Source organism: Cucumis sativus, chromosome 1, assembly GCF_000004075.3.
Source record: "Cucumis sativus cultivar 9930 chromosome 1, Cucumber_9930_V3, whole genome shotgun sequence".
In the NCBI taxonomy this organism is placed as follows: domain Eukaryota; kingdom Viridiplantae; phylum Streptophyta; class Magnoliopsida; order Cucurbitales; family Cucurbitaceae; genus Cucumis; species Cucumis sativus.
In genome coordinates this window covers 9,330,996-9,358,768 of record NC_026655.2, presented here as the reverse complement: position 1 = coordinate 9,358,768, position 27,773 = coordinate 9,330,996, and the positions used below count along the sequence as shown (strand labels likewise).

The 27,773-nt window shown below is 28.8% G+C and overlaps 1 protein-coding gene across 2 annotated transcripts; it reads right to left on the bottom strand.

The window, feature by feature from the left end:
- Nucleotides 1-8,241: 8,241 nt before the first annotated feature.
- LOC101202906 lies at nt 8,242-13,042 on the bottom strand. 2 transcript variants are annotated; one of them, XM_004139510.3, is made up of 5 exons: nt 12,935-13,042; nt 11,965-12,015; nt 10,748-11,870; nt 9,513-10,183; nt 8,242-9,408 (listed from the first exon to the last, which is right to left on the bottom strand). In XM_004139510.3, exons 3-5 carry the CDS (start codon nt 11,851-11,853, stop codon nt 8,390-8,392), a joined length of 2,796 nt encoding a protein of 931 aa, XP_004139558.2. In that variant the 5' UTR covers nt 11,854-11,870; nt 11,965-12,015; nt 12,935-13,042; the 3' UTR covers nt 8,242-8,389. The 2 variants fall into 2 exon arrangements, with proteins under 2 accessions (XP_004139558.2, XP_031737430.1); XM_031881570.1 differs by lacking the exon at nt 12,935-13,042 and adding an exon at nt 12,292-12,721.
- Nucleotides 13,043-27,773: the final 14,731 nt, after the last annotated feature.

Here is a 27,773-nt window from a genome sequence, read left to right as displayed (position 1 = left end):
TTTCTCCTTACTTCCTTTTCTAGTTCCACCCCTACCCAAAAACATTAATATATGTGTTGAATCGAGATATTTGTAGACATTGGTAAATGTTATCAATACTTTCTCATTAATTTAAAAATAATAATGTTTGAACAAACCTTACATAAATTTATATAAAAATAGTAAAGGTATGAATTAGACCCGTAAACTTTTATACACAAATCAATTTACTATACTTATCAAATTTGCCGTTGAAAATTGTTCATTCACCGATTCTAGTCATCCATTTCGTAGAACCAACATTTGGAGTAGTTTATTCATGTTTGAAAATTAGGCCACATTTATCCTATGTGAAACGTAATCGATCTATTGATAGAAATATAAAAAATAGTCCCTGGTTGTTTACGTTTGTTGTTTACTTATGTTTTGTAATCGTAATGAAACTGTGAGAATCACCTCCAAATCTATAATCAAACTGTTTCAACGTATTTTTCACATCGTCATAATTTATGCAAAAGAATGGTGTTTGATTTGATTTTGCATGAAAATTACATGGGACTCAATACTTTCTTTAATGTTGTTGTTATAATTATAGGTTGAAATATTGTTACATACCCGCATGAGAATTATAAATTTGTCACATTTACTATGACTTTTATCTTTACTGTAACACTTCAAATTTTGAGGTATTTATTATTAACCAAATTATTTTATTTTATTAAGAATCAAACGATTCTTAGTTGTTATTTTTCTTTTATTACTGAGGTTTGGTGAGGAAGAGAAATATAATTTTTCTTTTGTAAAGAAAAGAAAAGAAAAAATAATTATATTATAGCAATAATATTGAATATGTTATTATAATTATAATATTGTTTTCTCTTTCCCCAATAACAAGATTAATATTGGGGTTGTAATGTTGAATTAATCGATTGGTTCGATATTGTTTCTTGAAGGTGTCAATTGCATGAAGACAGTGTTTGAATTTATTGGGTCACGAAAGTTTGGTTGGAGTTCAACTCTCCATTGAATTGGGTAAGTTGTGAAATTTACATTGGTGAGTTAAAAGGATCTTAATGTTTAAGAAAGCATTGATTTTCTGTTCATTTATGTTTAGGATTTGGATTATTGGATTTTACTTCCATCAAGAAGCTTAGGTAATCTTAAGCTACGGAGTTCCTACTACTGGACTCTATAATGAAATTGGAACATATTGATTGTATGGATTTTACTGAACTGAGATGGGTTGACTGATATGTAAATTTAAATATGATGACTAATTGACTATATGGATCTTATTGAACTAAGATTGGTTGATTGATATGTAAATTTAAATATGGTGACTAATTGATTGTATGGATTTTACTAACTGAGATGGGGTTGACCAATATGTAGATGTAAATATGATGACTGGTGTCTAGTATGGTTGACTAAACTGTGATGTGCACCAGTGTTTGTTTCGACTGGTGATATATAAAAAAGGAGAAATGTTGATAGTTTTAATTGTGTTTTGATGTGTTTGTTATGAATTGTTAGAATGGACTAAGAGAAAATTGTTAGTTTTATTTATGGGGTAGTATCTCTTGCGGGTGTCCCACATGATCGCCACCTGTTGTGCATCCATCGAGAGCACTAGACTAATAGATGTATCGTTTGGGAGAACTAGACTGATAGGTACATCCTTCGGGAGCACTAGACTAATATGAGCATCTTTCGGAAGCATTAGATTGATTATGTGTCTCCTATGGGGTTACTTGACTATTAAGATGCAGAGTACCTCCCAATAGAAAGTTAAAAGTTTAATCTTTACTCCTAACAAGACCGACAGTAGGTCTCTTACTGGGTATATTTATATTCACCCTTCTATGTTTAACTTTTAAAATTACCCCTTCTATTTAGGCACAAGTCTTACAATTGAAGAATCAAAAGATTGAGATTACGAAATGTTAGAAGTTTAATTGACTCAAACTATAAGTTCTACGCAGTAATAATCTAACCAAATTTGAAAGAGGTGTAAATTGGTAGACATATAAAAGTTCAAACTTTAGATTAATATAACCCAAAATTTAAAGGTATATTGTTTACTGTTGAGGGTCTCTCGCAATTTCCCAAATTCACAAGTGAAAGTACTGGTTTAAATAAAAATCTAAAATTAGGGAGAAAATGATGAGCAGAGAGATTTGAATAATGTGATCACTAGAGATAGGAATACGAGACAAAGAAAACACGAAAAAATATTAGTTTAATTGAAAATTTTTATCAAAATCTTTACAAATATAGTAAATTACCGTCGTCAATATATGATAGATTACGATAGACAACTATTATATGCGTCTGTTATAATATGTATAGGTAAATACAGATAGGTAATCTATTTTGATTTATCACGATTCATTATAGATAAACTGTGATATTTTGCTATACTTTATAAATATTTTAATTTATTTTGTTATATTTGAAAATAGTAAAAAGAAATGGTATAAAATAATTTTGACTAAATTCTAAAATGGAACAAGTTTGAAGAAATTCAAATTTTGAGCTTGAAATTTAAAATTATTTGTAAAATGTATTCAATAAAATAAAATTACAATCAAATGAAGTATAACATATATTTCCCATATTATGACATAAACAAACCTACAAACAAAAAATAATCAACAAGAGAAGAAGAATGAGATAATGAATTTACATAATTTATTATTTATGTTTTAGATATGTCCACGAATAGAAAGAAGAATCAATGTTAATTATCTTCGAGAGATAATGTATAGAACATTATGAAAGAACGAAAATCAAGGTCATACGACCTTTTATGTTACTTGAAACTCATTACTTTCCTATCTTGCATTTGATCTATTTCTTGTAGATGCAAGAGCTCACGACTTTTCTATTCCTTTTAGATGTGAAAAGACAAATTTAAAGCATATAAAAATATTGACTAGGATTCTCTTCACATATACTTGATATGGATGCAACACAAGACTTACTACACGCACTCACGATTATTTTCCTTGTTTCGAAATGTCCGATAGGGACTATGGATAGATGTTACTACAGAAGCAACTTCTTTGTTAAAGACTTTGTCATAGGAAGACACTCAAACTTCTACTAGGGATCATCAACAATTTCTTGAGCATAAGCAACAATGACGATACCATTGCCTAAACATATATAACATGGTTATTAAATGAGCGTTCTCCCTGTACTATTCTACTCATTATCATTTGCATATGTTATTTTCAATTTTTAAACGACATGCACCACATAACACTATTACTTTGAAAGTGGTTGATTTACGATCGGTCGCAAATAATAAAAGTATTTCTCTCAAATGAATATATTGTTCTTCACATTCAAAGCAACCATTTTTGGATTTTGAAAAAAGTGTAAAGTTTCAAGTTTGACTGGTTTGGACTCTCTCATAGTAGCTTTTTATGATGTAAACAAAAAAATCGATAAACAAAGAAATAAATAAAAATAAGAAAAATGACACACGAACTGGCATGATTCACTAAAGATGTCTTAATTTTGTCCACGATCAGAGGAAGAACTAATTGAACTAGTTTTGTAATCTTGAGGAGAATAATACTACAAAATTAGTATAAAGAATAAATAACATTATCAAACAAAACTAAAATTATAGTCATTTTATACTACTTGAACCTCATTATTTTCCTACTACTAGAGTAAGAATCCATTCCTATTACTTTCAAATGTATTAATTTACGAGTTTAGGGTATTTCAAGCTCTCATTTTGTAGGACAATATAATTGAAAGATGCAGATAGATAAAATTCAAACATGATCTCTTAATAATAAGTATATATCTTTGTTTGGAAAAAAAGTTATTGTGATATCTTCCAATAAGCTTTATGATCAAAGTAATTAAAACGTATTAAACAACTTTTGGATGAAATAGTGTAAAAACATTTTTTTTCCAACACTCAATCATCAAGTCATTATATTATGAAAAAATTTCTAGTTATGATAATATGTATCATCTTTATTTATTATTTGACACATCATTAAATAATTTATTTATATGAACCCCACTTAATTCTCAAAAAGTTATGGGTGTGACATGCAATAAACGAAGATATAATATAGAAATTTATTGGCATGTCCTATTAATTATTTTTCCTCTTCTCTCAGTCTTATAATATCATAACACAACCCTCTCCTTATCCTTTCTCTTTCTCTCTCTCTTTTATTTAATTTTATTATTATCGAATGAATTAATATGGTCACCTCCTTCTATTTGGATATTATCAGTGTATATTAGAACATTACAAGGATTGAATATTTGGGATTATTTGACCCACTGTTCATAACATCACTACCTTTTAAAAAGGAGCCTTTCATGGTTGGTTAAGATATGTCTCCTCCTTTTCATTATGGTTATATTTAGACTTTTGAATTTTCTCTTCATAACTTTAATATCTTTCTTTACCTTGAAAATTCTAATGAGTTTTATATAGCTTTGAAGTTTGTTACTACTTTTAATCACAAGTATTTTCTTCTTTCAAAATTAATAACCAAAATAGTTGATCTTTATTCTTCTTTTACCATTCTTACTTCTACTATTCAGAATACCTTGACAGTCGTGTCAAGATGTTCCCATAGTTATTAGAAAATGTGTTAGTAGTTATACCATATATATATCCTATTGCAAATTTCATGTAATAGCAGAAATTGTCAAAGAGTCATAGGAGCCTTCCAATAGGATAAATGATTTGTTTGTTTTAAAGAATAATGCAATTAGAGGTATTAAAAGATCTAAATTATGAATGGACAAATGTCAAAAGGAATTCAAAAATTTAAAGATTTAATGAATGTTCACGTCAAGTTGTTTCAAATTGAATGTAAGAAAGGGTGCAAATTGATACAACAACAAATAATTTATAATTTAAATTGATATAGTTATTAGTTTAGAGTTTAAATTGATATGAATAGAAAGGTATAAAATGATATATTAAAAAGAGAAATGTTTAAATGGGGTGAGACATCAAATTTGTGTTTATTGAGCAAACTTTGTGTGTTTGAACCTCCAAGAATAAGATACATAAGCAAATAAAATGCTCTCTTGTGATTCTAACTCTAGAAAGAGAAAAAGAAAATAGAGTACAATAATCACTTGGGAGTTCTTCCATGAAACCAATGTGGTTTGACTCGAGATTATTGAAATTTTCAAATCCTAAATTTAACTCTTTTATGACTATTCTTTTCATCCAAAATATTTTATGATTTAATGTGCATTAAAAACGTTTGTAGTGTTATCTAAACTTTGGTATAAATAATAATTTAATTTTTTAACTTTCTACCTTTTAATAATTTAGTTATTAAAGGTTACTTTATAATTATTTAATTCTTATGTTGTAAAATTTATTGTGAAAATTTGGTGAGATTTCTTGCTTAAATAAATTGAGACTCGTACAATTTTATAAAAGTAAAAAGAAAGTAGATAGTCTCTCTACATCATAAAAAAATTATCGATTTTTTTTAATTTTAAGTTATGAACTAAATTGTCAAAAAATTGAAAGTAAAGTATTAAATGGTTACCTGTCAAAGTTTATAAATTGAATTGATACAAAACTAAAAATTTATAGACTGAATTGTTACACACCAAAATTTCGAAGTTAAATTATTATTTTTATAAATTTAGAGACTTAAACTTGAACAATTTTAACATTAAAATTGCAAAATTTATCTAAAAGGTGAAATTTAATAAAATTGAAAGTTTGAGTAGAAAATTGTGTAAGTTTAGGTCAAAATTGATTTTAGAAAAAAGTTACCATTTTAGTTTTTAAGATTATGTTTAAGTTACAATTTTAGTTTTGAAGATTATGTTTAGATTGCATTTGGACATTTGAGTTTTCAAACACAAGTATAGTTTTCAAGTTTCAATTTGGTAAGGTTATGGGTTGTTCTTCTTCTTCTCTCTTTTTTTCTTTTAATTACTTACGGAAATAATTTGTCATATTTTTTAAGAGATTTTTTTAAAAATATAACAAAGTTTTAAAATATTTACGAACAATTTGAAAAATGAAACAGTTGGTGTTTCGTTATAATAATGAGCAATATATTGGAAAAGAAAGAAAAAGAAGAGGCGAATGGAGAGATAGGAAGAAAGTTGTTTTACTTTATTCTCTATTCCCAATAATATAAAAATGTTTCAAATCTTTAGAAACTCTATGCGTTGCATGTGAACCGCCTGTTCTTCGCTCTTTTTTTTCCTTTCTCATTCAAATCACCATATTACCCTTTATAAACAAAGATTTCCAATTCTTTATTATTATTATTATTATATTTTCTCTTTTTTTTATAAAGAAACTTTTCATACCAATTTTTTTTAATGATAAAAAAGTTTATCTCACAACGTTTTTTAAATATGCTACTTTTAGAAATTTAAAAGTGATGACCATCTGATAGTTATATGATTATCATCTGATAGCACTAGTTTTGTCATATTTGTAATATAAAAAAAAATTGGTATCATGAACAGTTTTTTCCTAAATGTTTTCGTCATCTGATGTGGTTTCTCTTTTATAAATGTGAGAAACAAATGGTTGTTTTGGTTGTAGTTAGAGTCGATGAGAAATTAGAATTTTTAAATTAATAATTTAATTAATATTATTGTGGAGGGTATGACACACGGTTCCTTTCAATACTCATTATTAGTTAGTTATATTTACATCATTTCTATTTTCTAAGTGGTGGAGTTCACCCACTTATTTCTTGAAAGGTTTAAGTTTTGTTATAATTCTAAACAACTAGATTAAGTGTATTGAGAAAATATGAGGTGACAAAGAATAGAGACGTGGACATGTGGCATACTAACTTGAAATGAATAATAAAAATGTTGCATGTTTATAGTAATGTGATGAGTTTGTATGATTGACACTAAAGGGTAATGTAGTGTTACGGAAAAGAGAGAAATATAATACTACTTTGTTATGGTAAAGAGGGTATGAAAATAATAATAACAAATGATTAAATTATAGAGAAATTTGTAAGGTAGATGTCATAAATTAAACCGTTAGTTGAAAATAAGTAGAAGATTAGAACAACGTAGTATATTTGGAGAATTTTAGAACTTTTATTCAAATATCACGTTACAAGCTCTTCCAAAAAATACCCTCCCTAACTCTCCTAGACTCCATTTTATACACATGATAGGAGTTCAGAGTTGATTATGCATTCTATTTTACACGATACGTTCACACTTTTACAAGACACATATCTATTTCACATGACACGTAGACACACACTTTGAAGGCAAAATTACATGACATTTATTACTTTTGTACGAGACATGACACATATTTTAACGTAAAATTATCTTTTCATAGGGATTTGAATTTTGTTTTAATTGACTGGCTTTGTCTGTGTATGGATATGATTGAAGAAGTTGGCAAAACCATCTTGATCTTCTTCATGAACATTAGAAGTGATTTCTTCCTGACTCGTGGTGGATGGAGATGAAATCTATTGAATAATAATATTAAGTTCTTCTTCATTTGTAACTTGAGTCATGACAACTATTAACTTTGCTTTCTGGACTAAAATTGCTGGCTTTTTTTTGTAGATTTGGCTTCATAGTCCGAGATATATGGAAAACCATTTTTAGACTACATTCTTTGAGGCGACTGTTGTGTTGAATTCTTCCCACCATTTAATTCGATATGCGTAGAAAAGACCGGAGATACTATTGGTTTGTGTGATGGAGAAATTCCAACATAAATTTCAGGTGATATGAAAATAATTTGAAAAACGTGGTTAAATAAAAAACATTTGAAAAAATATTGTTGGAGAAGAACTTAGAAACTTTCTAAAATTGGAGACGGTAGAATAACCTCATTTAGGCAAAAATATCCCATCAATCATTAAATCATAATGGAAAATTTTGAATACAAATTTTGTGAAACATAATGAAGCCGAAATGATTAATAATATATTTTGATTTATTCAATAATATTGGAAATTCACATATAGTATTACATAATGAAAGGTTTTAGAGGTGGCAGATTTATTTTGATGAGCGGTGTTTTGATGGTGAAAAAATTTCCTCCATGTTGTGGGAATGGACACTCTTAGGATAATATTGTTGTTTTTTGCTTCTTATATTCATCTTTTGCTGTTTGTTAGAAGGGTTAGAATTAAATTTTCATCTTTCTATTCATTCAACTACTTTTCACTTGTAAATTTATCTTCATATTTGTTCTTGATTGTGGGATTAGGATGATTATATTTATGACCATATTCCACCTCCCATTACAACTTCACTCCTTCACATTGAATGCTTTTCTTATTACTTCGATTGTATCATATTGACCAAATTACAAACAACACATGAAATTCAACTCTCTTACACAAAATGAATGATTGGAAAGAAGCAAAGAATCATGAAGAACAAATCAGAATTTTGCACAATGTGAAGGCAAACCAGTCCCATGATTCACTACTACAATCTCAGAAACTTCGCATTTCAACACATCTTGCCTTAGCTTGGCTCCAGCGGACTTGAGGCCCTTCAATGACACTGGTTGATTGAATAGGTTCAATGATGGCAATCTCGAAGCTGCAGGCATTTTCTCATTGGGCAAGAAATTCACAAAGTTTTCTTTCAATAATGGAACCTCAAAATCTTCTTTCTTGTGCTTCACGATATTGTCTTTAGCACTTATGTGAGCCCCTGGTTCCATGTGGTTTGTTGAAAAACTGGCTTGATCTGGGAAGTTAGGGTAGAGACTTACGTACCCTCTTAAGTACATCATGTCAATTAGGAACTTCTTCCATGATGCCTGCCAACCATTTGTTCTAGATTTAGGAATTTGAACTGGGTTCTCTTTTGCATTTTCTGTAAACCTTGAGTTCATGTAAACGTAAAACTCCCTCCAATGTTTGGGAAAGAAAACTGCTCCCCAACTGCATGGGAGTTGATGGAGGTACGGTGTATTTGGATGAATCCGCTTGAAGAATTCTGTTGCATTCCATTTCGGTCTTTCTTTTACTACTTCCACTAATCGAGGTGTGTAGAGGGAGATTGACGATAGCTCTGGGAGAGATATTTGTGGATCATAGTGGTACGCTAGGAGGGCATATTTGATCCATAGGTAGTAGTATGGAGAGACTTCAATATCGTCTTCGAGTAGCAGTCCATAATCATCGTCTGAAGCAGGATACCAACTCTCGCTTACTGCTCGGATTAGCCCTCCTTGGATGATTCTCCTTCTGAGGCTTTTAGGCCCATGGGGCCACTCAAAGGAACTTACTAATTTTATAGTTTCCTCGTCTACTTTACTGTCCATGTTGAAGCTGATTGGTATCTCATCCCCCAAGTAATACGCATCTTTTAGTGATTTGAGAAGCCTTGTTAACGAGCTGGCACGGTTTTGTGTGATAATGTTGATCGAAATTCGCATCTTGTTCCAATCTGAAAGAAAAAAGAAAGGATTATGGTTCTGCTATTGCATGACAAGAGTTTCCATTATGAGACCTAGAGAAAAGGAAAACTAAGAAGTAGCATAGCATTCTTACTTGGAAGTGCTGTTGATCGAAGGTTAGCCATCCAAAGAACTTTCGAAATGGAAGGCCTTGGTAAAAGAACCAGTGTTGTACCATTCAAGTTAGCTTCTGATGCCATTTTTAAAGCTTTTTTCACATTAGGATCAATATCGGCCACGGTGATGATGACGCTAGGATTGTGTATTTTGATCAATCCCTTCATACTAGCATACACTGCTTGCACCACAGGAACCTCAGAGTTTGATATTCCAGAGAGAGCCCCAATAGCCAAGTCAAATATCTTGAACCTCCGTTCTTTACAAACCAGTTTCGGCCATTTAAGAGCATCTGCAACATCTTCACATGGGCAAAAATTGCCCCCCGACACTACAATATAAGCCTTCTTGCCAACAGTGGACCTAAACTTTTCAAGAAGTGGTGCTAGTGCTTTAGCTTCATCAACAGAATGAGCATAAAATAGAGCATCTATCTTTTGAGGATGCATAGCTGCCCATTGTGTGATATAACCCGTAGACAACGCTTTCCACCATTGATCGTCTCGAACTTGAACAATGTCCTTGAATATCACAGTTGTCTCAGACACGTAAGCCAGCCTGTGTTCACTGTCTCCCCATGTTTCTTTGTCTTTTGGATCTACAGGAAGAACAAATGAGCCTGCATCTCTATACTTCTGAAGCTGATAACTGCATAGTTTAGAATTAAGATAATTAGCTAATTAGAACTTCCAGGATAAGTAAACCAAATATGATAGATAATGCTTCATGCAAAGGAAGATTTATTACAGTTAGGAAAATTTCTATTCTAGTGTTGTGTTTGTTTGTTACACATTGTACAAAAAAAAAAAAAAAAAAGAGTTACTAGTTTTTTGAAATGTTGTCATTGGTTATCTTTACTTCCGAGTGCATGTAAGCTTTACACATGAATTCCATGATTGAAGTATTATATAGGGTGAAGGCTAGTTTTATAAAGAAAAGGCACTGAAGAGATTCTAAGTTTTCCATCTCACATTTTCCTAATATAATTAGAATAGTGACATAATACAAACAAATTAGAAGATATAGAAATATGAGTAAGGCATGATTTCTCTTATTGAAAATTCATTGAAATAGTGCATGATTTCTTTATTGTTTTCCTCCCACTATTGTAATTTTTTAATGCTTTCATTCATTACTTTATGTTATGATCCAGGTTCATTTTCAATATTGTAGGGAATGAAGAAGGCAGTAATGTAAATGGAGTGAAGTTACCTTAGATGAAGATCTTCACCAGTTGCAAAGGTGAAGGGGGTTTCAATGAAAAGTGTCTTCACAAGCTCTGCAGATAAGAACCAAGAGCTAGAGAGAAAATCGACCTGCACGATTTTATTGACGGTGATGTCATAAGCAGGATCGGGCAAGTAAAGCCCTGCCTCCTTGGAACGGAACTTTCGATAACTCGGGAATGTGAAATCCTTCTGTCGAAATGGTAAAATTCTTCCTATGCTACCTAAAACTGAATTCTTGTACTTGTCAGTCCCTGCTACATGAGATAAAATCTGTAGCATTTTACGTCCAGGAATCATATCATCATCAAGAATATATACTAAATCGGCTTCGGTTTGTAAGGCCATTTGGAACCTTCCATAGTACTTGAAGTCATAGCTTGAGCTAATGAAGCTAATTTTTGAGTTGTTGTAGCTATCTACAATTCTTTTCAAAGAGAGCTCATTTGGACTCCCAAATGCAAGCACCCAAACGTGGTGGAAAGGAAGGGTTTGATGTAGCAAAGAATTCAGCTGTGCACACAAAGTTTTTCTCTTGAAATGGTTCAAGATCACTGTAACTTTTGGCTTGTTTGGCCCTTTCAAATCCCACTTAGATTTCATTGCCATTAGCTGAGAAAGAGTTTCAGTTCCAAAGCTTTTGCTTTGAAAATCTAGAATCTCATTATAAAGCTCTGTTTTCAACTTTATCATCTGCCCATCATTGGACTTCTTTTGTTCAAAATCAATCTTCTCATTCTCACAAGCTTCCTCCGGAGTGATCGGTCTTAATTCTGCTTGCATCATCATAGAATTCGGTTCTTGGTATCGACCCACAACATGTGGCGGTATTACGAACTGTTTCCATTGTTGAGCAATTCTTGTAGCCCAAGAGAAATCCGGCTTGGTTCTCAAGTCTATTGCTGGACTGACATAATACAAAAGAAATGTTGCATATAATGCAAAGGCAAATTGAAGACATGTGAGGCCGGCGACAATCTTTGTTGAAGAACTTCTTTGGGGTCTTAACTTACCCTTCCCTCCAACATAATCTTTGATCATCCCTTCTATACAATCTCCATTTCCCATCGTGGGATTTCGAAACATACCCATCTTTTTGTTGACACAACCTGCAAAACCAACACAAGTCACACAATCACACATGGGACACGTCCTTTTGAAATGATACTCAAACGAAGGTAAAAAAATATAAAATTTTCTCACCTTAAAACTTCCCGTAGCAGGACGAAAACTACAACTTCCAGCTGAGAAATTCTGTGACAGAGAAATTGGAATGAGAAAGAGGTTTTGTGAAGGAAGTTGAGAGATGAATCAGAAGAGAGGGGGGAGGAATTAGGAGACTTAAAAAGGGCAGAAAGTTTTGAGTTAGTGTATAAAAGAGAAAAGAATGGTGTGAGATATGATAAAAAGAGAGTTTGTACATGAAGAAATGCACTCAATATCACATGGGGTTTGACACTTATAATAATACTGTTAGAGTTTTTTTTTTATTTTTATTTTTATAACAAACAGTGTGAAGAAACACATTACCCTCAATGCCTTTTTGTCTTATAATGTGAAAAGCCTTGAAGATAAACAACACTTTACAATACAAAGCCCCGGATCTGAAGCCTTAGAAAATGGCCATCTCCCCTGCGTTTTGGCACTTCTCTACTCCTTTGTCTCTCTCTAGAAAGTAATTTATAATATATATTTACCGGCCAAAGGAGTTTCATCCTATCTGTTGTTTTTCTGTTTAACTGTACGTAGCCATGGGGTATGGGTATTGAACTTCTAACCACTTGGTTGAGGACCTATACTTTACGTTCAGATATACCTAGTTGAACAAAGTGTTTTGAAAGAGCTAAATATTGTGTAAGACTAATAGATGTAAGTATATATAGTTTTATCTCCATATACTAGCTGAAAAATATTAATATTTGGTTAAATTTCTATCGTAGTTTTTATACGATTTCGAGAAAGTTATTGTTTAAATGTACCATTTTATTAAAAAAAAAAAAAAAGAAGCTTTTTAATTCAAAAGTTAAAAAGAGAAAAAAAGAAATGTTAAAATTATATATATAATGAAAGGTCAAAACGCCATATTTGAAGGCAGATCTAACTGCGAAAGCAACCAAAGGAAGAAGAAGATGGCAGAAAAAAGAAGTAAAAAAATAATAATAATAATACTTACAAAAACAACTTGAAGTTAAAGCAAAAGAATAAAGAAAAGATATCTTCTTCAGCAAACAATCCAAAGCTAAAATGAAGTCTCGAGAAAAAAGGAAAATCCACAGGTTGAAATTGAACACAAAAATGCATCAAAATAAGCCTTAAAATACTATCAAACAACACCAAGAAGAAGAAGAAAAGTGTTTTTTGACTTTTTTTTTTATTTTTTTTTATTTTTATACAGATTGAAACGTATAGAAATGAATTAGCAAGTTCTTGAAAATGGGTTTTAACCAAACTTTAGTTTTGGCCAATTTGAATGCAAAGAAGAAGAAAAAAGTGTTCTCTCCTCTCATGTTGGTTTTTAATTTGGTTAGGTTGTTTGTGAGTGGAAGATGATGAGACAGAGAAGGGTTTTTTTTATCTCTTGTTTTTTATAATTTCAATAAATAAATGAAAATGAGGATTATTTTGATTAGAAGATGAGTCAAGATGCATTAACATAATTATATTAGAGTGGCTAAATTATATATATAAAAAAATTATCTCAACTTTCCAACTTTCCATTTTGTATAAAAAATATTCCTATAATTTCGAAAAGTTAAAAACCACCAACAGTTTTGAATAGGAATCAACTATTGAAAAGTTTAATTCTTAAACTTAAAACAAAACTTTTAAAAACTACCCTCATAATTAGTATATGAATTGAAACCAAATCAATATCTGAAGCTGTTAGGTTTTATGAGATTGACAATATTTTTTTTATGTTATTTTGAAAAAATGTTAGTTGACAAAAATATTGATTTTGCAAGCTAAGATGCTTTCCTTATGGATGATTACTTTCTCTCATTGACATCTTCATTCATTCAATGTGTGACTGTTGAGGAAGTTAGGGTTGTTCCTTGTGATTATGTTGTACATAATCAAAGAACAATTAGTCCTCTGGTTACGATTGATTGTTCGGGTTGTCTTAAAAAGTAATATTTGCATTATCTTATTGTAGCTATTTTGGCTTGTGTCAGAAGAAGTGCATACTTCATTCTCCTTGTGATCCATTGAGAAGAGATTATGTAAACTTATGGAGAGCTTAAGTCATTTGAACAAAAAAGATTTTATTCTAATGCTAAAAATTACAAAACTTTGATAATTAAGAGAGCCTCACAAACTTGAGTGGAGCTCAAAGTTCTTCAGAGAGTGGGTCTCTATCTTTGGGAGCTTAAAATTGTTTGCTACAAAGTAAATATATAACAATTGAAGTAATTAATTTAGAAGTGGAATTAGTATTTATAAACTTTTTTTTTCTTAAATCCCAATTAAAATGAAATCACGTTACTGTCAAACGAGACAATATATTTGTTTGTAAATTCATTCTTTTCGTGCTCGAGAAAACTTCTTCAAATAAATTTATCACCATACTAACTAACGATTGAGATATTTTCAATTTAATTAGAGTTACTTTTGCAAAGAGTTGTTAATGGTTTTCATATACTAATTATGAGTTTCAATAGTTTAGTGGTATTTTTTAAACAAAACTGTAATGACTTTCATCCAAAACTAACACTAAAGTTATTTTAAACTCTTTTAGAAAGTTTGAGTGTATTTTTAAAACTTTTTGAAAGTTTAGAAGTATTTTTTACACAAAATTCAAGGTTAAAGATATTTTTACAAGGATAGATTACAGAAAATGCCCTTCAACTTTGATGTTTGTGTAAAAAGTATCTTTAAACGTTCAAAAATTTAAAATATACCTTTAAAATAATAATTTAGTTGTATTTTTTACTCAAACATCAAAATTAGAAATACAATTTTTATATAATTTAGCCAATTAATTAATATTTTAAAAGGCACTTTTTTGTTGTTGAAAGAAAGACATTTTGAAAAGCACTTTAACGCGTATGAAATAATAAATATAAAATATGCGTGATTTGTTCATTTAATCTATGAATAATTAAAACCAATTAAAGTTATGCTTATATAATAATTTAAGTAAGCACTCGTGGGTATATTTCTTCATAAATAATAAACTAAATTGCTTTCTAAATTTTATTTTAATAATTTTTAGAACACTTTTTAAAAAAACAAAATAAATTAAAATATTTACAAACTATAGAATTTTGTTGAGTTCTATCAATGATAACCTCTCATATCCTTCTATCACCGATATTTAGCTATAACTTGTAAATATTTTTTCAAATTTACTACTTTTAATAATTTTAACAATTTTTTTATCTTTGATAAAAATATTTACAAAATATAACGAAAATTTTAAATTCTATGAATGATAGACACTAATAGACTATCTATGTATTTATAGATATCAAAAGAAGTTTATCAACATCTATTAGAATCTAAAATTATGTAAATATTTTCGCTCGTATTCAATTTACAATCATTTTTAGAAAGTAATCGTGATAAGTTTATTATCTATTATAAATCTAAAGGATACATAAATTAATAGTAAGAATTTATTATTTATTTCATTTCATTAAAAGTACTACTTTATAAAATATGAATTTCAACTTTTGTTTTACATTTTCAATTGAATTTTGAAAATTTTATAATACCTCGACAAGATCTCATTCGTTTTTCAAAAAAAAGAAAAAAAACTAGAATAATAAAAATTCAAATGATTATCAAATAGCATAGGATAACGTTTTTAATAACATTTTTAGCTATAAATACTATTTTTACCGATACGTTTAACTCTTATAAGTTAAAATTTGACTAACTGTAACCATTTTTTTTAAGCTTAGCTTATAAAGTAATGTTAAAATCCATATAAAAAAAAAGAAGCTTTTAAAATTGGGATACAGATATAAAAGTGTTTTTAGAAATAAAATATAAAAAATATTGTGAGGATAAGATGGGAAGAATTTTAAATGATAAAGAATAAAGAATAGTTATGTGTAAGTTTGTTATTGATAAAATAAAGATAAAGAAAATGTGAAAAATGAAAGATTTTGAAAAGGTAATGAATTGATAATAAAATTGAATTCGAAATGAAAAGGTTTGAACAACTTGTAAAATTTACTATAACAAAAGCACTAATTGGGTTGATTTCATCACTTGCCTTTGACCATTATAATTTAGATTTTCTTTTAAGAAAAAGACTAAAGTTTGGTGAAGTTCTATATTTGGCCTGACAATGTGGAAATTTCAAATTAGAAAACTCAATAATAACAACAATTTTATTGCCTTTGTTTTGATTCAAATACATTGTTTCCCATTTGCATACAATATATAATAATATATATATATATAAAGTTTATGTTGAAGGGAAATTTCTGTTCATATTAGTTTTGTGTGGGATCATACCATTATTCAAACATTGAGTTCACTAATTTCCTAATAAGATACGTAGTAGAAATATTGTTATTTTGAATATATAACATTCAAAGAAAATTAGCAAATTGTAATCTTGATATTGTTAAAGAAGATTAATATTTGTTGCTAATTAATATTTTCTTTTGCTATAATTTCATAAGTAAAGGTGAAAACAAATCACAATTTTCATTGAAAATTTCATATTCGTTGAGCTAAAAGATAATTATATATAACATAGAGGAACATATTTGAGTCTGCCATAACAACATTTTGTTAGGTTGTGTTTTGAAATTTGATTTATATTTATACTCTTTGTTAAACACTATTCTTGAATATTTTTATTAATACTCTTGATTTATTTTATATAAAAATTTGTATGATTAAAAAAATAATTTCTCTTAAATTAAATAATTTACCATCACAAACACCAAATTAAATGATTTAAAAAGTGTATAAACACAGTTACAAAATCAATCAAACGCATCTTAGATATTATCTAAGCTATTTTAAATAATAATAATAATTAAATTCAAAACGTACGTTATTGTCACGTTTGAATAGAAATGATGTCAAGAGGTAAAATTTTGAAGGTTTTAAGAGATTTTGAAGTAGCGCAATCAAATTCTTTTAGTCATGCATGCATACCAAAGGTTAACTATTTTATCCTTCAAGATAACCTTAAACTAGATCGATAAAATGCAATGCAACGTGGTCGAAGAGTAAGACTAAAAGTCCAATAATACGTAGACCTAAGCTTAGGAAGAAGAGGAAAAGGGACATGGAGAAACATGTGTGGTGCAAAGGGAAAAAGTTAGAAGTTTGAGAGCCTCTTGAATTGTGGGAAAAAGTCTAATAAAATGTACTTCAATAACCCTAATGTGTTTTAATTATTCTTTTCTTATTTCCTCTAATATATATTTTCCTAAATTTATTTTAAACTCTATTGGTTATGAACATTTTTGTCTAAGATGCCTTTAGCATCTTCATTTTTTTTTGTTTTAAAGAAAATCAACTAATATGTATAATAAAACCCATCAATGTTATGCATAATAAAATTGAATATAATGGACGAAGAATTTAATCAAACCCAAAATTGAAAATTTTAACATTAGGTTATTATTAGTTCATGATTAATTTTAATTTTTACGTCTTCAAAAATAAAAAAATTTAAAAATACAACATGTTTGGTATATTTGTGTTTTAAAAATGATTTTAAGAAAACAACACGTGAAATAGCTTATTTACGAAAACAATAAATTGTTGTCTTTTATAAATTATGAACATGCATGAAATGCATCTTGTATTTTCGAATTCACACTTAACCAAACACAAATTTTAAATTTTAAATAGGAATTTCAAAATCTCAAATCGGAACCAAACATATTTTTTAATACAATAAAAATAAAAAAGAAGAATTTGTTTTTGTTTTTCAAAATAATTTTGGATCACCAACTAAATGAAAACTTAAAATTTCAAACCTCTTTTATAACTTATAATGCTATAGTTTTAATATTTGTAAAGTCAACATGGTGATAAAATAATCATATTGTTAAATACCTAATTAAATTATAGATTAAGATTTTCCTTTTCTTTGAACATTGTGATTCTCCAAACGACCCATCTTTGAAGATAAATACCAATTAGTCAACTAAACCTAAAATGATAAAATATATGTTGATTGAAGTACTAGTAATTAATAGCATGCATTAGAAAGAGATTTACAATTAACAAATTTGGCTTTAAAAGATGTCAATTATTCGAGGGACAAAAGTAATTAAACATGTTTAGTTGGCAAGGTTTGTCTAATCTCAAAAAGTTGGTCAAAAAGTTGTAATATAACAAAGGAAAGAAATCAAATAATATTAATATATCTTGACCTTGTGATCAAATCAAATTCAAATTATTCTAAAGATGGATAGTTTAATTAATAAAATACAATTAATTATACAGGTTAATATAAAGTTTGTATGAACAAAAGAGATTTAGTTGTAAAGAGGTGAATGGTCAATAGAGGGAGGTCATTAATGGTATACTTCAAGTTGAAGTAAGTGGAAGTATACCCAATCACATTTCATTCTCTATCTCTTATGAAACTTCATTGAAGTTCAAAACTTATAATAAACCATGACAAGAATAACATATAATCTTTGAAAATTGACTACAAATACCAAACTTTTCATATATATATATATAAACAACTACAATGGCTAATAAAAGTCTATTAGCAAGTTAAATTTTTTTTTCAAAACCCCTCCATGTGAAACAAAACCTACGTACCCACTCAACATTTAATTGAACCTTTTTTTTTTACTACTAAGTGTTTTTCTCTTTACGAAAAAAAGTGATATAATTGCATGGCAATTGGAAAAGAAAAGTGTTAAGTAAGGGAGAAGGGAGAAGGGAAAGAAAGATATTATATAAGATTCTCAAACTTAATTACTTTCGTGATATACAACCAAATATAGTTATCTTTAATTTTTACAAGCTATATGTTCTCTTACATTTATAAAATCTTGAGTTAATTTTTTTTTAAAAAAATATTCCAATAGAAACATTAAATTTAGATGTAATAAAAATTTAAAAATTATGGTATACTTTTCATTTACAATTTATTTACCTTTCGTCTGAATTGAAGAAAGTTAAAGAAAATGATTTTAAATTATTATTATTATTATTATTTTGTAAATACATTTTAAAATTTTCAACTATTGTTAATAGTTCTCAAGGAAAATATTAGGTTTTGCAGTCTATAAAGTCTTTCATTTTTTATTTGAATACAGTATAGTTTAAGTGATTGGAGTAATTTATGTTTTGGAACAAGAGAAAGAAATTGTTTTTTTGTTATATTACCTAATTGATATATCCTACATGTAGTGAATTATATTTTAAATTAAATTTTGCGAAAATAAATTTTAAAATATGTATTAGTACAGTAAGAGGCATTGATTTAATTATCTTTTCAATAGATATTTTAAACTATTCATCGCAAGCTTCGTGCGAGATTGATTAAAAATTAATGAACTAAGAAGTGTATGAACTCGGTTAATTCATGAAAAAAATAAAAGTCAAACTTTGAGTACTTATTTGGATAAATAGAGTAATAAAAAACAATAGAAGCACGTAACCATATATAAGTGTGTAACTGATCTTTTAACTTTATAAAATAATAAAAGTGTTAGAAAACACAACTAAGCATAACAAGGAGGGTAACATAACTAGAACTTCGAAAGTTATTTTATTACAAAAATCCTCCTCATTTTCATGGGAGAGAGATTTTAGGTTCATAATTCATTCGCTTGATAGATGGTGCCATTGCTAGTTTAGGAGAAGAGATTGTGAAAAGACGATCAACATCAACTGTCGTATCACAATAGGCTTCAAGGATGTCACCTTCTTCAGTTGTGTATCCTAGAGATCCAAGCAATGTAGGCCAACATTCATGTTGAATGGTTCTGATGGCTTGACAACACTTGACACCTAAATACGCTTCTCCACTAAGAAAGAATGTAATAACTTCTCCGGTACATGCTTGAAGTTCATATAGAGACCCCCAACAATCAGATGTCTCACCTTCTAACTTTATTCGTGTTGCTAGACTCGATTTAGGGTTTGGGCTTGATTCAACCGTAAAGAAGAACATGTGAGCTAAAAAAGACGTGGCAATCAAGAGTTTCAAGAGGCTGGCCATTCTAGGATAGAAAATTTGGAAAAGAATGAAAGATGAAGTTTGTAATGAAAAGTTGGGTTTTTTGTTTGATGTGAAATGGATTATAAAGTGTAGAGTTTATATAGAGAAGGCGTAGCATGTAATACTTGGAAAAATGAAAGAATGTGATTAATGAATTTTATGATGGGGAATTAATTATAAGACTATTGTAACTTAAATTGAGTAATGATCGTAGTTAATTATATTTATCTAACAATTTATTAAAACATTTTGTAATGTCTATTAGCTTTCTTCTAGCTCTCCACCTTCCAAAACTCTTCCAATAATAAATAGATTCTAAAGTTTCTTTTTTCCTCTCTTTACTTTTTGTCTTAGTACAATAGTGGACCCGATCACTAACAATCAAATTTAATTTTTTTTGAGTATAATTAAGATTGAAACGAGGATGAACCACAAACATTAGAAAATATGTAATACGATACGTTTGCTACCAGTCGATGCTTACTCGATAATTATTAATAATAGAGTTATGTTTACATGAATAACATTTTTTGACGGAAAACATTATATACTTTTGACACATAATTAATTAAAGAATATTTGATTTAAGATATATTTGGGTATAAGAGTTTTGGATTGAACCCTTGTCGTATGCATGTATGTTTGGGTAATACTAAATATTTACTAGAGGTGGATATCTAAGGGTCGAAGCTCGACTATCTAGCTAGATGTCAATCACACGCCTTAATATAAAATATTGAGTAAAGTCTATTGTATGAAAAAGTTTAATAGGATGGGTTAATTATATTGCTTGTTTTTATTATATATTGTGTTCATTTTGACCATTGAACACGGTTTGGTCTTAGAAGCGTTTTAGTGAATTCATCTTAAATTTTTTTATAGAAACACTTCCTTTACACTCATACAAGTGACTCCTATAAAGAGCATCACATATGCTCTTTTCACAAATAATTATCCAATTATTTATAATGATTTGATCGCTCCCTTCTTCCAAAAATTGTTCTTAAAATTTAATGAAATTTAATAAAACCTTGTTGTAAAAGAAAAAAAAAAAACTTACTTTTAGAGGCTGATAAATTGATTGGTCAATTTTTCTGTTTACAAATAATAAAAACCATGTATTATGAAACTAGATCAAATCTTGTGTTAATTTATGTAAATGACCTTTAATTTTGAACTTTCTTTTTGTCAAATATTTTTATTTCAAATTACCATTGCATAGATAGTGGAATATGGTAATGGTTTCCTCTTTAGATTGAGCAAGAATTTGAAGTGTTTCAACAATTTGTAGACATAATGAAAGTTTATAGAATATTAACTATTTCTTTATTCATATATTTATATATATATATTGAAAAAGATAGAAATACAACCCTAATTAGTGTATGATTCTAAAATTTGAAACTAGTTATACTAAGCATAATTCAAAGTAGTTTAGAACATTATAGTTATTCTATTACAAGAATCATTTTACTCTTCATACAGCAATATTCTTATGAGCTATCTTTGTTTTGCTATGTAGATAATTATGCAAGAGGAGATGATGATGTTGTGAAAGCTGCATCAATACTAGTATCACAATAGACTTCAAGAATGTCACGATTCAAGTAATGTTGGCCAACACTCGTGTTGAATGATTTTAATAGCTTGACAATAGTTGGATCTTTAATAAGAGCTTCATCAATAAGAAAAAAATGTGATAACTTCATCTGTAAATGCTTGAAGTTCATGCAAAGTTTTCGAACAATCCATCACCATCCAATTTAAGTCATGCTACTAGACTCGTTTCAGGGTTTGGTCTCGATTCAATTATATGGGACGAAAAGATAAAAGAAAGGAAGAAAAAACTAAGAGTTTCCAAATGTGAGCCATACATGCTTGTATGAAAGTGATTGAAACAACAAAATATAAAGTGATGAAAAAATAAATTAGATATAAAATACAAATAAGAAAATTGAATAAAATGTTGTTAATATATGTATATATGCATGTATTGTAACTTTGTTTGTGTCGATTTATATTAATTTTGTGATTATATACCCTTTCTAGATTGGAAAGAATGGGAGTGTTTGAACAGTAATTTGTATAGAAATTTGAGTACTTCATAGACATATATATTATATTATATTCTTTGAAAAGGATAGAAATACAATCATAAGTATTGTGATTCTCAACTCTCAAACTGAATTTATAAAAATACTACTAAGTATAACTAAGGCTTCGTAGTTTTGTTCGATTACAAGAATCACTTTGTTTTTTTTTTCATGGAGCAATGCTTTTAGGCATATTATTTTGCTCGATAGATAATGATAGAGGAGATGATGATGTTTTGATAGTATCGATAGTGGTATCGCAATAGGCTTCAAGAACGTCACCTTCTTCAGTCGTGTATCCCAGAGATGCAAGCAATGTTGGCCAACACTCATGTTGAATGACTTTAATAGCTTGACAACAATTGGAACCTAAATAAGTTTCACCAGTAAGAAAAAATGTGACAACTTCACCTGTGCAGGCTTGAAGTTCGTGCAAAGTTCCCCAACAATCTGATGTCTCGCTATCCAACTTAAGTCGTGTTGCTAGACTTGTTTTAGGATCTGGTCTTGATTCAACCATATTGGATGAGAAGATGAAAGAAAGAAAAGAAAAGACAAGGAAGAGTTTCCAAAGGTAACCCATTTGACAAGAGATTTTTTAAACAACAATATGAAAGTTTGTGGAAGTTGGACTTGGTTTTGTGTCCATATATCATGAAATGTAGGGTTTATATAGAGAGATATGATATATAATTATTACTTATTAATTTAGAAAAAAAAGAAATAATATTAATTTAATAAGAGAAGCTAATAAGACTACCATAACCTACAATTAAATGTGAAATATTAACTTTTTCTTAATAATGTCTATCTTATAATCTATTAATTAATTACTGACTATTATTAAAACGTTTCTAAAACATCTGTAAGTATGAATAATTAATTTTTTTATTCTTTCAGGCCTTCAACTTTTCAACTTCTTAAATTTTTTATCATTACGACATTCAACGTAATAATAGTTATTAACGGTAATTTAGCATAGGGAGATGATTGTTATGCTGAAATGAGCTTAGCTCGACTCATATAAATATTTGTTGACTATTAGTAGCTATATAGTTTGAACGTTTGAGAGAGATATCATTCTTATAAAAAACAATCAACTCAACTAGTTTAATGTAGTTTATATCTTTTGATAAAAATTGTCAAATGGTCAAATGTTCAAACTCCAATCTCATACGTTATTAGATTATCAAAAGAATGTACGTATAAAATCTCTAACTAATGATTTCTTCTAATGAATAATTAGGACATGTTTGATAACCATTCCAATTTCTTGTTTTTGTTTTTCTTTGCTTTGTTTTTTATATTATGTTTTTAAGTTTTTGTTTATTAAAAACAAAAACCATATATATATGATTGGTAATTTGTTTTTTTTTTCTGTATTTTTAAAACAAACTATATATTTTTTTTTAATTCTTCAATTTTAAAAATAATTTTCTGGTTACCTGGTTTTTAAAAATAAAATTAAGAAAAAGAAAAAATAGATCCTAAATTTCAATGCTACTTCCATTTGTTTCCCTTCAAATATTCATCCAAGAGTGATTTCTTAGTTCAAAATTGTAGAAATTAAGAGATTGAAGTAAGTAGAATATTTTTTATGGTGTTTTTGTAAATCATAAATAAACAAATTAGAAAATGAATCGTTTTGGATCCATATAGTTTGCTTTGTGTTCTTACGTAAATGATAAAGCTTTACATTTGAGAAGCTGAAAGGGTGGGTGGAGGGTCTAAAAGAAGAAAATTAATCATCCACATACTAATACTAATACCTAATATAGATTTTAGAAACGTTTTAATTACATATATATATATAGTTGGTGATTAATCAATTATAAGATAGTAATTAAGAAAGAACTTAATTCATATTTAATATTTTAGGTTAGCATGCAGTTTTATTTATTAGTCACCTCTTAGTAAATTAATGTTAATTTCTTTTGCTTTTCACAAATATATTATTAGACGATATTATTTTGCTTCTACATAAACCCTAACATTGTAAGTCAAAGGCGATTAGTTAAACTGATTGCATTTTTCTTTCATCAATCAGTGGCAAAAGGGAAAAAAAATATATCATATGACTTTCCCTTTTTCATATATTTTGTTTTTGTTATTTAAAATACCTATACAACCCAAATAATTAACGGGAAGAAAGAGGTAGTACAGAAGGATGTGAATCCAAAAATACCACCACTAGCATCATCCATGATCGATATTATCAAGCTACAGAAACGTCCCAATCCATTGCATACTTCTAAGTTCAGCTCTGTGCACCAAAAACAACCCTCAGAGTCAGAACCCACGACAAGCAAATCGAATCATGCAACGATGGTCAAAGTTGAACTTTCTTGACAATCGAAGAACTCAACCTCGTAGAAATATCAAGGCTCAGCACCCACGAACAATTTCTCTATTGTTCAATGGTTGTCTACTTATAATTATGATGATTTTATTTTGGTTGCATTAGATTTAGCTATTAACAGAAGACTAATGATATTTCATTATCACACTACCAATGTTTCTAACACTGATACCAACCTTTAAGTGATGGGTTTTTGTGAGACCCGAGTTTGGAATAGAAATGTCAATTTTTTTTTTTTGACTATGTGTTGATTAAGTGTTTTGAGAAGAAGCTTGTGTTTTGAAGTTTGTGTTAAGTTGATGCGAGACAAGAAGACTAGCTTTTAAAGACTATTAGGAGCTTTGAAAGTACTATGCAAAATGAAGTCAGACGAGAAGAAGAGCTGAAACTGGGTGTTTGAACCTAAGAAAGATCAAGTCTTTGTGAGTGCTTTTAAAATGTGTTTCGTACTTTAAAGCTTTCTTCTAAAATTTATCTTGATTTGTAATGATGTTTCATTACAATGAAAGTTTTTGTTTAAAGAGGTCTTTTGTTATTTAACGAATGACAAACTGTGTTCAAACCATTAGTCTTACTCCTATCAATGAGCTAATTGTTACATGCACATAAGAGTATATGTAGCCATGTAGAAAAGGCTTGCATGGTGGAGTGAAGCCAACCAATGCATAAAAGATGTGTATTGTGTTTGGTGGCTTGAACAACGAGGACTAAGCCAAGAGATTCTCAAATGTTGTTGATGAAAAGGCTATCAAAACACAAGACGATCAGTCTTGGCATTGAAAATGGTTCATGCTCTTGGCGAAAAGATTAGGATGCTAGACTAATGTGTGTTATGTAATTGAGATATTTGTGAAATGAAGCGAGGAGCCTATTTAATCAACTAATATGATTATGTTTATGAATTTGTATTTCCAAAGGATATATTTTTAAAACCTCGTTAAGTCTTTTGATCGAATTACATTTTAAGTTTTTCCTCCCCATATGATAAGGTGTGAAGACCATGAGAGAAGGAATGATGCAGTTGTTAGGTGAAGCAGTTTGACAAGGCGTTTAGTTTAAAGTTGTTATAGGTTTTGTATCAAAGATACTCGTAATTTGTGTTGTATGCTATGGTTAAAGTTAATAAAAGAAAATGTGAATGTTCTCTCCGCTGTATTATAATTAAAATTTCTTATCTCTCAATGATTAAGTTTTAAATGTTAAGTTCTTAGGTAGACCAGGTAGTAAGACCAGGTTTTAAAAAGGTTAAACTAAATCAGGTCGCATACCACTTTTGCACATTCTTTTGGGTTTATGTACGAATCAGGGCATGACGGTTCTATCATTGATAGCAAGAACTTTTAATTTCTTAACAAGTTAAGCATAAAAGTCTTTTCTCGCATATATCATAACCTGAAATCAATAATTTATTTCAACAAAAAATTGCAACTATATCAATTTCATTTAAACTATCAATTATAAAAGCTATCATATGGATAGTATGTTATCAGTGATTCAAATCTATTATCGATAACATGCTAATCTGAACTATTTTTTTGTCCATTTATGCTAAAAACAAAGAACCACAACAACACTTTATAGTATCATTACCTTGATATTATTGGATATATAGTAACCTATTAAGGATATCACTGATAGATATTAGTAGTGATAGCGATAGAAGAATATCATTGATAGTGTGTAGCTATCAAAAATATCAATTGGTAGCTAATTAAACCTCACAAATCACATGTATTGATATGTTTACCAAGGAGCTATTATTCACTTATAAAAAAAATTCTTCTAAAGATATCACTTATAGTTTCTATTAGCAATATCCTTACAATATAATCATTGATACATAATGACAATAATATCCTTCTACATATGTTGATAGCAATATAGAAAAATTACTTACAGTATATATCAGGAATACCACAAATGATAGCCTAATTAAACATATATGTTTTCATTCAACACATCTTGTCTCGGTAGCAACAGTTGCATTAAAGTGGACAAAAATATAGATCGAGTTTTTCATGTCACTATTCTAAACTGCCAGAAAGCCTAAAATACCATACAATCAAGAACCATCATTAAGAAAGCAACAAAAAAACATAAATCTAACCCTAATTTGAACGAAATCAACAAATTGAAGAAGAAACCAAGTCAACCAAAATGGAACTACAAAACAAAAACTACAAAGAAGGTTTTAAAAATCTAAATGAGTGAGTTAGAATTTGAGGTAATAAATTCGAGATAAAATATGTTATAACATATCGAAGGGATTCAAATTTCAATAAGTGATATTCACTGATAACAATATCATTGATAAGAGATATCAGCGATAGCAACTGACAGTACATTTTTCAAATTGAAAGCTATTGTTGATAGTAGTTATCAGTGAAAGCAGCTAACTATAGCAACTTATATCTCAAATCGAAATTTAGTATGATCTTCAGTGGCTATCATTGATAGTTGTTATCAATGATATCAACCAATATCATATTTCTCCAATTAAAAGCTATCATTAGTAGTATCTACTAAAGATAGCAACATATGACAACTATCAATTGCTATAATTGATAACCAACTATCAATATTAGCTTTCAATTAGAGAAAAACTTAAAAACATTTGTAATGGTGACAAGTTATCGATGATAGCAGCTATCCGTGATACTCACTAATTGTAGTTATTAATGATAACTTTCACCATGAAAAAATCAGAAAGAAGTGTGCAAAAATAATCATTTTTCAAATTGAAAGCTATCAGTGATAGATGCTATCAGCGATAACTTTTAATTTAAATTTATTTTATAAAAAACGCCTACAAGAGTAGATACAAGTGATTATTTTAGTCTTTTACAATTTTTTGTGCTATGTATGCAATTATTTTATTCTCGAACATTACGTGTTATCATTTATGCAACTAATTAACTCAATGCTATAACTAAAAAATTGTATCTATTTGGCTTAAAAACACTATAAAGTTGTCATATTAAGAATGACACTTTTTATTACTGAATATTAAATGAAAATTCGAATGATGGAATAATAGAATGTAAATGACAACTTTCTTTCATTTATAATTTCACGAAATCATATATTATTTTATTTGAAAGCAAGACAGGATTTGGAATGAGACACCAAAGAAAAGTCTGTTCATCAATGAGTGCAACTCACAATTATTGATGTGACACAAAATACAAATTATACATGCAGCACACAATACCTTTGGCATACCATCACCATTTAACTCTACTTGGATATTTTCTCTTTTCCAAACTTACATTTTAATCCTATCTTTTAGACCTTTTATTGTCACTCACTTCCAAATATCTTGTTTTAGCATTTTGAAACTTGTAACGTTTCACACAATACAAATTTGATGAAAAAATATTTTACTATATTTAGTTTA